Source organism: Temnothorax longispinosus, chromosome 5 (assembly GCF_030848805.1).
Source record: "Temnothorax longispinosus isolate EJ_2023e chromosome 5, Tlon_JGU_v1, whole genome shotgun sequence".
Classification (NCBI taxonomy): domain Eukaryota; kingdom Metazoa; phylum Arthropoda; class Insecta; order Hymenoptera; family Formicidae; genus Temnothorax; species Temnothorax longispinosus.
In genome coordinates, this window is record NC_092362.1 from 10,677,263 (window position 1) to 10,693,176 (window position 15,914).

The 15,914-nt window shown below is 36.2% G+C and overlaps 1 protein-coding gene across 2 annotated transcripts in view; it reads left to right on the top strand.

The window, feature by feature from the left end:
* Positions 1–15,914, top strand: part of LOC139813675 (uncharacterized aarF domain-containing protein kinase 5-like) — a 122,582-nt gene that overhangs the window by 85,811 nt on the left and 20,857 nt on the right. For both annotated transcript variants that reach the window (XM_071779304.1, XM_071779305.1), the window contains exons 4-6: positions 10,494–10,619; positions 10,780–10,938; positions 12,009–12,140. In XM_071779304.1, coding sequence (XP_071635405.1) covers positions 10,494–10,619; positions 10,780–10,938; positions 12,009–12,140 — 417 coding nt within the window. The remainder of the gene's footprint in view (positions 1–10,493; positions 10,620–10,779; positions 10,939–12,008; positions 12,141–15,914) is intronic.

Genomic DNA, 15,914 nt, shown 5'->3' on the forward strand with positions numbered 1-15,914 from the left:
CAATACCTTAACGAATTAATAATGCAAGGACATACAGACGTTATTACAACCATTCGAGAAAACTGTTCAACATTTTTTGTATTGCAGCAGAAGAAATTCGTAATGTCGGCGGACAAATTATACGCTAGTGGTTAGTGCTGCTAGAAAAGATCGTAGTATTTTAAGACTACATGCTGTAGATGATATTGCTTGTCCCTCGCTTGCAGTTTGAAAATGTTTGATTATTAAAAACGTTTGATTATTAAAATCTTGCATTCAAAATAACGCTTATAACCGCTTATAACAGATAAACAAAAATCTTGTCTGTATTTGGCATCACACTTGTGAAAATTAAGCGTATAAAAAATCTGCAAAAAAATGTAAACGTGCAAAAAAACTATTGTCGATAACATCACACATACACACACAGAAGAAAATGTAGATAATTGATTTCTTTATTATTATTACAATAATTTGAATATTGAAATTATTTTATACCATATGCTTTCAAAATCTTGCATTCAAAATAACGCTTATAACCGCTTATAACAGATAAACAAAAATCTTGTCTGTATTTGGCATCACACTTGTTAAAATTAAGCGTATAAAAAATCTGCAAAAAGTGTAAACGTGCAAAAAAACTATTGTCGATAACATCACACATACACACACAGAAGAAAATGTAGATAATTGATTTCTTTATTATTATTACAATAATTTGAATATTGAAATTATTTTATACCATATGCTTTCTAATACTTACATGTATATAATTAATAACAATACATTAATAACAAATAATAAATTAAGGGCGTATTCTGGTTTGAAAGGTCTTAAAAATAAGTATTTTTCATACATAGGAATTTTTTATAGGGGAACAAAGAAAGCGAATAACGTTAAATTTTGCATGTTTTTTAACCTTATTTTAAGAATATATTTTTATTTTTTAAGTAAGAAAAATGGTCTTCTTTTCTATGTTATATCCTGATCACTAGAAGGTGTAAATGACAGACAGAGTAAATGATTCTAGCTGTTCTATAGGTATCAAAAACCCAAAAACCAAAAATTTTCTTATTCAGAATAAGTGTGGCTATTGTCTGAACTAGAATAATAAACATATATTATACGTTTATTAGTTTTTTCTTTTAATAAAATTTTGAAAAAAGTTATAATATTTTTAATAATATAAGAGAAATAAGACTGTTTTATGACCGTTATACAATCAATCAATGTTAAATACGCTGTGTACGATTGGATCTTAACAGCCTAATAATATTTTTTGTGTATTACACGTATATTTTTTCCAATCTTTAATAAATTGCGCGCCGATTAACTTGTCAGACTTACAACACAGCTCCTGTTGGAGTAGTAAATTTTTTATTATTATTTAAATCGATTTAATTAGAGGGGTGTGAGGGGATTTTATTAATCCAATAGGAGCTGTGTTGTAAGTCTGACAAGTTAGTCGGCGCGTAGTTGATTAAAGTTGGAAAAATATGTAAATATAGTATATAAAATATATTATTAGGCTACTATAAAATCTAAGCTCAGATCGTAAATGGTTTATTTAATATTGATTAATAATATTTTTGATAAAAAGGCCTAGAATGGAAATATTGGTTTAGTTCTAGTTCAGACGATAGCTACATATACTTCTTCTGAATAAGAAAATTTTAGCTTTTTGCGTTTCAGATACCTAGAACAGCTAGAATTATTTACACCGTCTGTCATTTATGGTGACCAGGATATAACAGAAAAGAAGAGCATTTTTGTTACTTAAAAAATAAAAACAAATTTTTAAAATAAGGTAAAGAGAACATGCAAAGTTTAACGTTATTCACTTTCTTCGTTTCCCTATAAAAAGTTCCTGAAAAATATATATTTTAAAGATCTTTTAAATCAGAATACTTCCGTTAATAATTCTTTACATTCTCTTCCTGACGGAAGAGATTTTACCACTTCTCAATATAAATATAAATTTATCTTGTTATGATTTTATTCGATTATTCCGGCGTTTTTATATTTGTGATTTAAATAGATTATTGTTTACTTTGTTTATATTATTAGATAATTGTTTAATGTTTTAGTCTAGACTAATGTTTAATGTTTTAGTATATAAACTTGAACATTAATTAGCATGTTTTTTTATATTTATCTTCTTCTATCGTAGTAATCCGTTCCGAAGAAGACTAAGTACAGTCGAAACGTTAACCATGTGTATTGTTTATTTAAGAAATTGTTTTTATTTTAACCCATCTATCTCTCTGTTGTTGCTCGTGGCCGCTTATAAACATTAATAGCTAATATAAATTTAATAAGAGTAAAAAGAACATTATAAACTACTTTTTTTCTCGATATAAATGTAATTATTGTTATGCATTTAAATATTAAATTTAAATACTATTATGCTAAAGTAAAGGTTTTTAATGTAAGACTTTTTTTTATATAAGAGCATATTGGCCAGAACGGGGATTTCTATACATTACATTTACGAATTTTAGTTTTTATGTTTATAAATATTTTTTTAATTAATTATATTTGCAATCTTTATATTTATAAATTTCAAATATGTATATATATATATATATATATATATATATATATTTATAAATATAAAAATTAAAATTTGTAAATATAAACGTAAGTGTAACGTATAGCGCATCGTCGATTTGCCAACTCGAGACTCGGCACTCGGCGAGACGCGAGGAGCGATACCCGAAATGCATGGCATCGTGGCATAGCCGGCGCGTGCTAAGCAGCTACGTCACAGCTCAAGCGAGAAGGAAACAGCAGATCGTATGTCTGCCCTTCTCTCCCCGCTCGAAGCTTGCCGAGTGCCGAGTCAGCCGACTGGCATATCCCCTCCATCTGAGTAGTTCGGACACGAATCATAGCACGGACACGAACCATCCCAAGTAGCAAAGTGGTCTTAAGGACGTCCTAATAACGTCCTTGGACGTCAATAAGACGTCTCCAGACGTCATCTTTGCTACTGGGGATGTGTGTACCGTTACCGAGCGTAACAACGTAGTTCACGTCCACTTTCTCAGGCGGTGCGTCAGTATACGTCCGCTGGAACGGAATGATCCCGGTGGCCGCTCTCAGGCTTCTCTCTGCCTTGATCCTTTTTGAAATCGGTTAAAAAAGTTTTTTTTATCGTTTTATAATTTTTACGAATGCAAAAGTCCCAAATAAAATTGTTTACCTTTTCACAAGCTACGCAGTCGTATGTTCAAAAGTATACCCAAGGTAATTAGAGCCAGTTAGTTCGAATTACCCCAGTTAGTCTAGTTTTTTTGTTGATGATATAAAAGAAAAACTATTAAAAAGATTTTTTAGGCCAGTATTCATAGTCGGTTCTTATTTCAAGACCCTCTTAAGTAATGTGTTTAAAATGCAAGTAATAGAGCGAGGAGAGATCATATATACCTGACATCTGTCGCAATTGTAATCGTATCAACTTCGTAAAGTAAAGTTTCCGAGAGATGGCGACACTAGTGTCATTATGCATGCTTCCGCGTTCTTGGCGCGGACCGTCTATTACTGCGCGCGGTGAAGAGAAAGAGTTGCGACCTATTAGAAGTTAGCCCCCACTTTTAGAATTAACATGTTTTCACGGTTGTGCTGAATTGTGCTAGGTTTGTGCTATATTGTGCTCGAATATTATAACCATAATATAAAAAATACAAAAGAAAATTTAAAAAAACGAATTTTTAGGTCAGCCCCCCATTTTTCGTTTTTTTCAATTTTTTCGATTGTGCTGAGTTGTGCTAAGTTGTGCTAACATTGTGCTAAAATATTATTTAAAAAAAAAATAACAGAAAGAGTTACGATAAAAAAATAAATTATATCCAAAAATGATTTTTTTATCGTAACTTTTTTTGTTATTATTATTTTTTAATAATATTTTAGCACAATGTTAGCACAACTTAGCACAACTCAGCACAATCGAAAAAATTGAAAAAAACGAAAAGTGGGGGGCTAACTTAAAAATAATTTTTAGGTCAGCCCCCCATTTTTCGTTTTTTTCAATTTTTGGATTGTGCTGAGTTGTGCTAAGTTGTGCTAACATTGTGCTAAAATATTATTTTAAAAAAATAACAACAAAAAAAGTTATGATATTTTTTTATCGTAACTTTTTTTGTTATAATTTTTTTAAAATAATATTTTAGCACAATGTTAGCACAACTTAGCACAACTCAACACAATCGAAAAAATTGAAAAAAACGAAAAGTAGGAGGTTGACCTAAAAATTATTTTTTTTTTTTTCGTATTTTTTATATTATGGTTATAATATTCGAGCACAATATAGCACAAACCTAGCATAATTCAGCACAACTTCCGGTTTTCTAGGAACAACAATGTAAAGAGCACTTTGTACGCTCAAATTTTATAATTCAGATTTGTAATAATCTAGTGGTAAGTGTAATATTAATTACCTAAGACCTCTCTTTAGGTCAACCCCCTACACTTTTCGGTTTTTTCAATTTTTTTGATTGTGCTGAGTTGTGCTAAGTTGTGCTAACATTGTGCTAAAATATTATTTAAAAAAAATTATAACAAAAAAAGTTACGATAAAAAAATATCGTAACTGTTTTGTTATTTTTTTTTAATAATATTTTAGCATAATGTTAGCACAATTTAGCACAACTCAGCACAATCGAAAAAATTGAAAAAAACGAAAAGTGGGGGGCTGACCTAAAAATTATTTTTAAGTTAGCCCCCCATTTTTCGTTTTTTTCAATTTTTTCGATTGTGCTGAGTTGTGCTAAGTTGTGCTAACATTGTGCTAAAATATTATTAAAAAATAATAATAAAAAAAGTTACGATAAAAAAATCATTTTTGGATATAATTTATTTTTGTATCGTAACTCTGTCTGTTATTTTTTTTTTTAATAATATTTTAGCACAATGTTAGCACAACTTAGCACAACTCAGCACAATCGAAAAAATTGAAAAAAACGAAAAGTGGAGGCTGACCTAAAAATTCGTTTTTTTTAATTTTCTTTCGTATTTTTCATATTATGGTTATAATATTCGAGCACAATATATAGCACAAACCTAGCACAATTCAGCACAACCGTGAAAATATGTTAATTCTAAAAGTGGAGGGCTAACTTCTAATAGGTAGAGTTGCGCGTGCGCGAGACGAACAAGTACGAGCCTGCGGCTCACCGAGCGCATTCGTTTCCGGTCCTTGGGCGAAGTATCAGCGTTCTCGTATGTGAGACGGTCTGGTAGATTATTCGAGAATAACGAGTCGTAACGAGTGGCGAATATTCTGACTGTTCCGTTCTTTCCCACTTTGAGTAAAATCGTCTATCTGCTACGTTGCGAGCAGATTACTTCTACGAGAGAGAGATTGGAATGAGCATCCGCCACGAGACTATACCGGCCCAACGCACGACCACGCCATTGCTGCTTCGTGTTACAGCACGAAGGGAGGTCCGCCATTGCTGCTTCGTGTTACCGCACGAAGGAACAGCCGCTATTGAGATTCATGGGATGCCTTACGAGCTACAAGAGAGAGAGAGATCCTTATACTAAAGATCTATCATTCAAGCTGAGATTTCTTCTATTACAAGGTAACTCTTAGAATTCTGACAACCCATAGAACATTACCGAGTTGCTACGGATTAGCGGGAGATCGGGATTTACAATCCTGTACGGAGTCGGTCTTTCATGACCGTGCTTTTCGTTCTTGGGTTTCAGGAATCACGAGAGTTACGCGAGGACTACGTTCTCAGAGAGAGATGCCTTCTATCAGCCGATAGTCCTGGCATCACATTTCAAGAGTTAATCGATTCAAATCTGAACACAGTAAACCTTTTTTCTTTTCCTTACGGTTGCAACCGAGATAATTATTCCTTTTCTTTAACGTGCAATTAATTCATGTTTGATAAGGAATTACTGTCATTTGTGCGAGAGAACATTCGTTCTACTTATATGAGACTTTGCGTTACTTATATTCCGTTACTAAAGATTACTTCACGTTATCTTTAATTGAGAGATTACTACGCATGTTTGCTTATTTCATAACATCTATTGTGTATATATATTTTCACGACTTTTTACACTCCCGGATCGCTCCGGGACGTGTGCCGGATCAAAAGGACTTAGGAGAGCGGGATGGTTGGCCTCTCCAGTGATTTCCTCGCACCTCCGATACTCCACGAAATGTTCCAAATGTTGGGCGCCAGACGCGTACATTCGCGTCCACGAAATCGCGAAAACCTAAACGAGACGCAAAACGAAGTGTGGAGGGGCGTGGAATCGGCTAGCTTGACCTAATCACGGGCGGGGTTAATGAAGGGCAGCGCTATATTCGGCGGGGTGACACGATAATTTCATACTCAGTCAGATAACAAAGAAAATAACATTTATTGAGTACTGGTTGTCGAGAAAATAAATTCAATAAACAAATCAAGAAATTGAGTCTCTAATAAACACGCGGAAGGCTCTATTCTCACACAATTAATAATTCGAGTCGAAAACCGTACGAAAACTCTGTCGCAATGATATCTTAACTTAACGCGAGATATTCGGCTCGGGCGCAACGGGGAGGCGCGCGCCGAGTCGTTTAACCAAGCAAGTCGCGATATCGCTAATAATGTTGGGCGCCAGGTGTGGAGAAGGCCACACCACCTTTGACTCGAAGTACGCGTCTAATAACCACGGAACGCCAGGAAGAACTACGCAAGTAACATCTAAACGCACGAAACGTGTGAACGCCGGTAATTTCTTAACGCGAATACAAGTCTAACATAATTAATCAATCGGCGGGAACGACCTTCGACCGCGATTAACAATGCCATCGACATTCCAACGCAAAATTCGAGATTATCACGAGCAGGGACGCCATAGGACGTAACGCAATTAATACCGGACGCAAGTTTCTCAACGCGAGAGCACAATTATCACCCGTAATAACGAGATCCGAACACAAATCGATACGCTAACACCGACGCTCGAACACAAGAATTTCCCGGCGCGAAGAAACGGTAACGCAATTGACGAAATACCGGCCCGTATGCGGCCGTACACCAAGATCGCGAGGACAACGCAATATACTCGCGATATCGAACTCATTAACGCCTATCGCGATCTCCAGGGATTCGCCATAACGCTTGTACCACGGTTCCACGGCCACGATACCATCCCGAGGCCCTTCGCTCTCGTTATCGATCGCGAAATTACACTCGATCTTAACATGCGTTATCCCGAGCGAGAGCGTGCACCGGAGGGCGGTGTCGTGGCTTTACATATCGCGATTTACGGGCAACCTCACCGGTGATATGCCTCCTCCTGAGCTCCTCGCCGTCACCTTCTTCCAACGATCCTCGATCCGCCAGACATAATTCGGAATACCCGATTCGGGGTGGCTATCGCGTATCTTAATCAAAACGTATTTTCTCGCCGACGGACGACCAGAGAGGGAAACGCTAAACTCGCTCGATTGCGGAATCGATACGGTACCCCTTCCTGAGAGGCGCGCGAGCCAATCGGGCGCGAGCCTGCAAGCCCGCGGTGTCCCGGCGCAGTGCTGTCGATACGAGATCCTTCGGGGGCGGGCAACGGTCCCTCGGCGGCGTACAACTCCTCAAATCTTGTCCTTAGCGGCGGACGGAACTTTGCTCGTGCCGGTGTGCCTCCGGTTTGACCCTGGGGCGGTGGCCAGCCACCCCGTAGGTCGATGTTTTGTGGAGATCATTTGCTGAAGCCGGGTGTTTACCCAAGCGCTTGGGGCCCCGCTATCGGCGGCCTCGTCCGTCGCTGCCGTACGTGCCGCCCGCCTGCCGCGTTGCTCTCGCCAGCCCGCGATCTCTGCTGCTTCCGCGTTTGCCACCCCTCCTGGGTTATCGATCGTCCTTGATTTTTTTCGCCAAATACTCCCTCGAAGGTTTGCCGTGGTGTGGGTGAGGTGCCGCGCGTATTACATTGCAAAAAGAAACAAAAAAAGTAAACAAAATGCGGAAACGCGATTAAATACGACCCCTGGAGATCTCGTCGTTGCCTCCCTGGTCCGTCCCTGGGCGCGAAATTCCGCGCCTTGTGACGCGGCGGGGCGCCGCGACGATGCGGCGAGCCGCAACGTCACAACATATATAAACGGATTCATTTCGAATAATGCAAGACTGCGGCGATTAATGATATATATAATGTGTATAGATTGATACATCTTTCCTTATCGAGTATGATATTTATTGAACTGTAACGTAGTAGAACTTAGTATATTATTTTTTTCACATTTTTGATTACTTTCTGAATTTATTTCTTTTGCAAAGATTATCTACATTAAAGGCTATTGGTTATTCGTGCGAGAATGAAGTTACGTTACTAAGGATAACACGACGTATTAATCTATCTCTGACATGTTCTTGATTTACTATAAATTTATACTTATTCATTTATGTGTGACAATTTACTTATTCATTTATGTGTGAAAATTTACTTTATTCTATATGTGATATGATTCATACGAATGGTCTAATTATCTGAACTTCTTATGATGCAATCTATAATCTGATAATCATTTTATAGTTAAAAATTACATACAACAAAGAGAAAGGTCAAACGAAGATCTCTTATTCTAAGAGATCAAAATCTAAAATTCACTGAATAAACTGAGTATTACGAGTTGTATTTATTTATTCAAGCTATGGAAAAGACCATTCGAGTCTGAGAGTTATTTCTATGTATTATGTGATTTGCTTTCTGTATTATGTGAACTATTTCAAACAAGTTTAACGATTCATTACTCGGAAAATTCAACTGGATTTGTGAAAATATGATATCTCCCTCGAACAGTAAGGTATGTGTCGTTTCCTCCCTTTTTTAAATCTAGAGGCCAGGCTCATGCGTGAGCTTGTACTTAACATAATGTCTTAAGATATTAATACGGCTCTGTGATTGGTTCATAACATCTTAAAATCGTACTTAAGACGATCTTAAATATAAGAACCGACTATGAATACCGTCCTTAATTTTAAATATTTTGTCATTAAAGTAAACATATGACATTAATAATAAAAAAAAAATAAATTCAATTAATGGAAAATAAAACCACTTTTTGCTTAAGAAAAAATCGATAAAAATTATAACGGAGTAACCGGAAACACGATGTGCACTTTCCCAAGTAAACAAAGCAAGCTTAATCAAATGTTCGAATGACGGAGGGAACAGTGTTCTATAAAGCAGTACGTACGCCAGCTCTCTAAATCGAAAATATATACCCCTCTTACGCCTACTCTTACTCCTTACTCCACGCTTACTCCGTGTATTGTAGGGCCAAAGCACATAACATGGCGTAGCGATATACGATCTCGACAGTCGTGGTCGTGGACGTAAATAAAGCTTTGACGTGTCCTGACTGTCAGAATACGGCAAAGTTTTTGCATTTTTACTTACGTCCACAACTACAACTGTTGTATATCGCTACGCCATGTTATATGCTTTGGATTCGGATTTGTAACGTGCAATAATCAATTTGTTTTAAGATAATTCTTATTACCCCGTGGTTCCTATTCCCCCGTCCTCCCTTATAAGGACTTTTGTTTTTTTCAGTTAACGTACGCTAAATTTGTTGCAACTATACTTGTTAAAACATTTTGTAATAACATTTTAATATAAATATAAAATTTTTATCATATTTATCATTATTTACCATTATTTTTTACCATATTACCAAATGTAAATTATTATAAATATTCAGAAATTTTATATTATATAAGATTTAGAATCTTTTTCCCCTCATCATTTTATTTTGCTCATAAAATTTCCTCTATATATGAAAAAGCCATGCCATGCTATTTTACGTTGGTGTAATTTAAAAACAAGGTGGCTTTGAAAAGGAGTAATGGCAAGAATATGTAATAATGATGGGGAAACAATGTGCAAGTTTTCTAATTTGCACACTTTTTTAATTGATTAGATCCAGTTTTATACGCGATCAAAGGGAATCCACACACACACACACACACACACACACACACACACACACACACACACACACTCACTCACGCACGCACCGACATTTAAAACAATGCGATTTTCCGACGTTTTAGAACATTCTAAACATATTAGCATAAAAAACTAAAAGACAATTTTTCTTCGGTCTGTTCTACTCCTATGTCATATATTTAATTGTTTAAGATTTGGTTGATTGGACCTAGTTTTATACGTAATCAAAAGTCTATATACGAGGTTTACGAAAACAAAGCTCTTTCTACGAGAAAGCAAAAATAATTTAAAACTATTACCTATATGAAAAAGAATACCCTTTTATTCAGATATTTAAAAAAATCTAGATTTACTTCGAAAAAAAAATCATACCACTTATATCCTTCGTTATTATAATTCGCAAGTAATTTTACATTTCTTAATATTGAATACAATTCTTTATAATTTAATTTGTTCTTAATTTTTTTTATTTTTGTATATCATCTTAATATATTAATATTATTACTGTCTAGTGTTTAAATAACAAACAATTTTTTTTTTATGGCGTTATTAAGGATAAGTGTTTAATCCGAGAAAAAGACGAAATGGAAGAAATATTTCTACAAGATTTTGGCAAGAAACCTGGAGAAATGTTACGCAAAATTGAACCCGAGCCAGTTGCGGCTGCCAGTTTAGCTCAGGTATTAGAAACCGCGCGTACACTACCGTGTCTCTTGATAAAAAGTATATATAGATTTACATTCTCCTTTTCTTAATTATATTCTGTCGAACCAAATCTCTCATAAGACCGTTTCAAAAATTTATTTTAAAAGTTAATTTATTAATTTTATTCTTGGATAGGTATACAAAGGTACAACTCTAGATGGGGACACAGTAGCCATCAAAGTACAATACATTGATCTTCAGGACCGATTTATATCAGATCTAAAAGCAATAGTACATTTGTTAAAGGCCATTACTGTTGTACACCCAAAATTCGATTTGCATTGGGTACTTGATGTACGTATATTATATACATGTAACACATTTATTGTTATTTGCAAATATAGGTATATATCTATATATAAAAAATATATAAAAATCACATATATATAAGAAAGGCTGTGAGAGTCAGACGCGTGCGTAATATCAGAATCACTGATTTATTGCTTATTGCATTTTACATCCATCTATCCGTATGTTTCGGTTCAAGTTTGAGCCATCTTCAGCGGTATAATATTAATAATAACATTCTCGCGTTCCACAGTGGTGAGCTTCATGATTAGAGATTTCAGAAACGAAATTGAAACAACTTAGACTAAGAGATTCATATGTCAAGTAGTCTAGAGAACGAGAACATCGAAACATAAAGCCAAACGAAGTAAATATAAAATTATGTTGTGGATCGTGTCGACAAGATCACTGACTACTTCACATGGATCTCTTAGTCTAAGTTTGTTTCAATTTCGTTTCTGAAATCTCTAATAATCATGAAACTCACTACTGTGGAACGGAGAACGTTATTATTAATATTATACCGCTGAAGATGGCTTAAACTTGAGCCGAAACGTACAAATAGATGGTTGTAAAACGCAATAAGTAACAAATCAGTGATTCTGATATTACGCACAGAGAACCGCGTCTGACCCTCACAGCCTTTCCAATTTCTTATTTTAATTTCGAGGATTCTTTGACTTAATTTTATTGATATATATATATATATATATATATAGGTCTAGAGGTATGTTCCGGGACTGTTTACGTTTTTTGAAATGTACAGTCCTGGAATATAACACATATATATGTAATCAGATTCAAAAAACTGTCCCGAAACGTGCCGTAGGAAATGAATTTTTTCCAGGACAGTCCTGGAAACTGCCAAATGTCCTGGAATATACCGATGTAAAAAATAAAAGTCCCGGAACATACTTCCGGACCTACATATTATACATATATATATATATATATATATATATATGTATGTATATATATATATATATATATATATATATTGCAATTATTCTCTTATTTCATAAACCAAGTTCTGCAGAATCCCTTTTTCTATTAAAAAAATGTATTTAAATTTATAGGAAATGATCGATACACTTCGCATGGAGTTAGATTTCGAAAACGAAGGAAAAAATGGAGAGCAATGTGCCAAAGACTTAAAAAGATTTGAGTATGCATATATACCAAAAATTTATTGGGATCTTAGTAGTAAGGTTGTTTTTTTAAACTTTATTGACAAATATATTTATTGAGTGGAATTCACAGTCGATTATTATATTTACATAGTTAGAAAATTTGTGTTAAATATAACGTAAATCACATGTCCCAAACGGTCAACTCAAAGTTTTGTGTTAATTTAACATAATATGGATGTGTTAAATGGTAACACCGATCATATGTTAATATTTCAACACGGAAAAGAAAAGTAATTTTGATCGTAATTTGAAGTTAATTATGTGTACAATTAACATAACTTTTATGTTGAATCTTATATTGAATTATCCCCATTTCTGTTATAGAGTAAAATCAACACTATTTTTCTGGAAATTTTAACACATTTAATAAATACGTTCAAATTGTGTTACTTTAATATATTTTTTAAATTATTTTAATAATTTTACATTTTATATTTGTTAAGTTCACATAACATAGAAGACATATGTTAAATTATATTTGCTCGCCATTAGAATTCATCAATCTTTGGATTACAAATCGAATCATAGATTTTTTAGAAGAAATTTTTTAAATAGAATTAAAGTTTATCAGAAATAGTAAATATTGTATGATTCTTGAAAAAAAATTCCTGCCTATGCCTAAAATAAAAGGCTCTTAAATTGTTTTTCTCAATTATAATTTAATTATCAAGAGACACGGTAGTGTCTCGCGCCAAGTACACGCGGAGCGAGACCGACCGTGACTCTTTTACGCGACGCGACGGGTTGCGAGTACCCGACATGTTGAGATCTCGATAACGAGTGAACGGATCAAGTTCTAAGTAGGCTTGATCGATAGCTTGGGGTCCAATTAGGGGGGGGGGTTTCTCTTATAATATTCCGCTCCGTGCCCTACGAGCGGAGATATTGCGACGCAAAAGTCCAAATGTGAAAATTTTTTATTAAGATACTTCTTCTACTTCTAACGCCGACGTCTCTTATGATGACGTCATAATCAGAAACATTACTTTCACTTTTTCGACGCTGGCGGCGCAGGTATCGCCAGTTTCGATATCGCGCGCGTATTTCGAAATTAAGGGTCGGCAGGAGTAAGAGTGGAGACCTCTGTCGGCCGGTCGAAAATTACGGATTCGCTTTTCCCAAAGTTTAGCCTAATTAATTAACGAATCTCATTTTACTTATGCTCGTTTTAATCAGTAAGATCAGCCGCAAGCTGGTACAGAGCCGGATTTTGGAAAAAGGATCGAAATAAAATTTATAATAAATGTGGGGAAACGCGCAGCTAGACACGGGTCAGGTTGGGTCAGCTGCGAGTCCGTATTTTATTTATAATAAATTTTTAAGAGCCAAAATGCAAAATCCGGCTCTGTACCAGCATGCGGCTAATCTTACTGATTAAAATGAGCCTAATTTTAATGAGATTCATTACGTAATTAGGCTAAACTTTGGGACAAACGATTCTCACTAGTAAGAGCAGCTTATGGGGAATTTCCGTGGTAACATACTGACAAGGGCTGTGTTCAGAGGTGCCAATGGTGCTGTTTGCCCGCTGCCTGCGCGCCTGGTGGGGACACGCACACAGCTGACGGAGCCGTGTACGTGTGCGCATATGTCTCTCTACCGTGCGTCCGCGTGAGCAGTTCAATGGTGTGTGTGCGTATTCACACATAAAACCTAGAAGTTAGTTTCTCGACGTTGGCGACACTGAAACGAAGTTTCGTATTGTCACCGCGCGAGGTCTCCAACATCAATTCGGAGTTCGGCCGTGACTCCTGTCGACCCTTAAGTCGATAGACTTATCGGCCAGGAGGAAGATTTCTATTTAGGTAAATTAGGTATATACTCATATAATATATATTGAGTCAATTGCTTCATGTTTATCTGGAGAGATTTCGTATCCTTACATCGTATTACCACCGCTGCCGGAAAAGAAGGTTCTCTACGCTTGGCAAAAAGTGCCGCTAGGGAATTTTTAAGTCGATTCTTATGAATCAAGCTTGAATTCGATGTCTAGGTATCCCAGGTTGCCGATGACGAGGTCCAGATAGTGCGCTTCATAGTTTTCGGTGTCCAGGTGTAATAATACGTTGAATTCGATGTCTACGTGTCCCAGGTTGCCGATGACGAGGTCCACATAGTGCGCTCCGTAGTTTTCGGTGTCTACGTGTATTAATACCTTGAATTCGATGTCCACATGTCCCAGGTTGCCGATGACAAGATCCAGATAGTGCGCTTCATAGTTTTCGGTGTCCAGGTGTAATAATACGTTGAATTCGATGTCTACGTGTCCCAGGTTGCCGATGACGAGGTCCACATAGTGCGCTCCGTAGTTTTCGGTGTCTACGTATATTAATACCTTGAATTCGATGTCCACGTGTCCCAGGTTGCCGATGACAAGATCCAGATAGTGCGCTTCATAGTTTTCGGTGTCCAGGTGTAATCGTACGTTGAATTCGATGTCTAGGTGTCCCAGGTTGCCGATGACGAGGTCCACATAGTGCGCTTTGTAGTTTTCGGTGTCTACGTGTATTAATACCTTGAATTTGACGTCCACGTGTCCCAGGTTGCCGATGACGGGATCCAGATAGTGCGCTTTATAGTTTTTGGTGTACAGGTGTAATCGTACGTTGAATTCGATGTCTAGGTGTCCCAGGTTGGCGATAACGAGGTCCACATAGTGCGCTTCGTAGTTTTCGGTGTCCAGGTGTAATAATACGTTGAATGCAATGTCTAGGTGTCCCAGGTTGCCGATGACAATGTCTAGATAGTGAGCTCCGTAGTTTTCGGTGTCTACGTGTATTAATACCTTAAATTCGATGTCTAGATATCCCAGGTTGCCGATGACAAGGTCCACATAGTGCGCTCCGTAGTTGTCGGTGTCTACGTGTATTAATATCTTGAAATTGATGTCTAGGTGTCTCAGGTTGCTGATGACGAGGTCCAGATAGCGCGCTCCGTAGCTTTCGGTGTCTAGATGTAATAATACCTCAAATTCGATGTCTACGTGTCCCAGGTTGCCGATGACGAGGTCCACATAGTGCGCTTCGTAGTTTTTGGTGTCTAGGTGTATTAATAACTTTAAATCTGAATGTAGGACACGTAGATATCGAATTCGAGGTATTAATACACGTAGACACCGAAAACTACGGAGCGCACTATGTGGACCTCGTCATCGGCAACGTGGGACACCTAGACATCGAATTCAACGTATTATTACACCTGGACACCGAAAACTATATAGCGCACTATCTGGAACCCGTCATCGGCAACCTGGAACACGTGGACATCGAATTCAAGGTATTAATACACCTGGATACCGAAAACTATGAAGCGCACTATGTGGACCTCGTCATCGGCAACATGGGACACCTAGACATCGAATTCAAGCTTGATTCATAAGAATCGACTTAAAAATTCCCTAGCGGCAGAATTAAAATTATGTCATGACATAATAAAAATTCGCTGAATTAAAATTATGTCTAGACATAATAAAAATTGGACGAATTAAAATTATGTCTAGACATAATAAAAATTGGATGAATTAAAATTATGTCTTGACATAATAAAAATTGGATGAATTAAAATTATGTCTGACAAAAATAATTCCGCATTTTTATTATGTGTATACACATTTAAAAAAAAAAGGTAAAAGGAGGCGCTAAGTACACGCATAGTAGTGTATATGTATTATGTTGTTACCCTGTTATGTTGTTACCTCGAAAAAAATAAAGTGGTAGTATTATACCTCCAAATAGCTTTACCCTGTACATACTGTTTATAAAATGCGTAATACTACAAAAAGGCGTGATATCG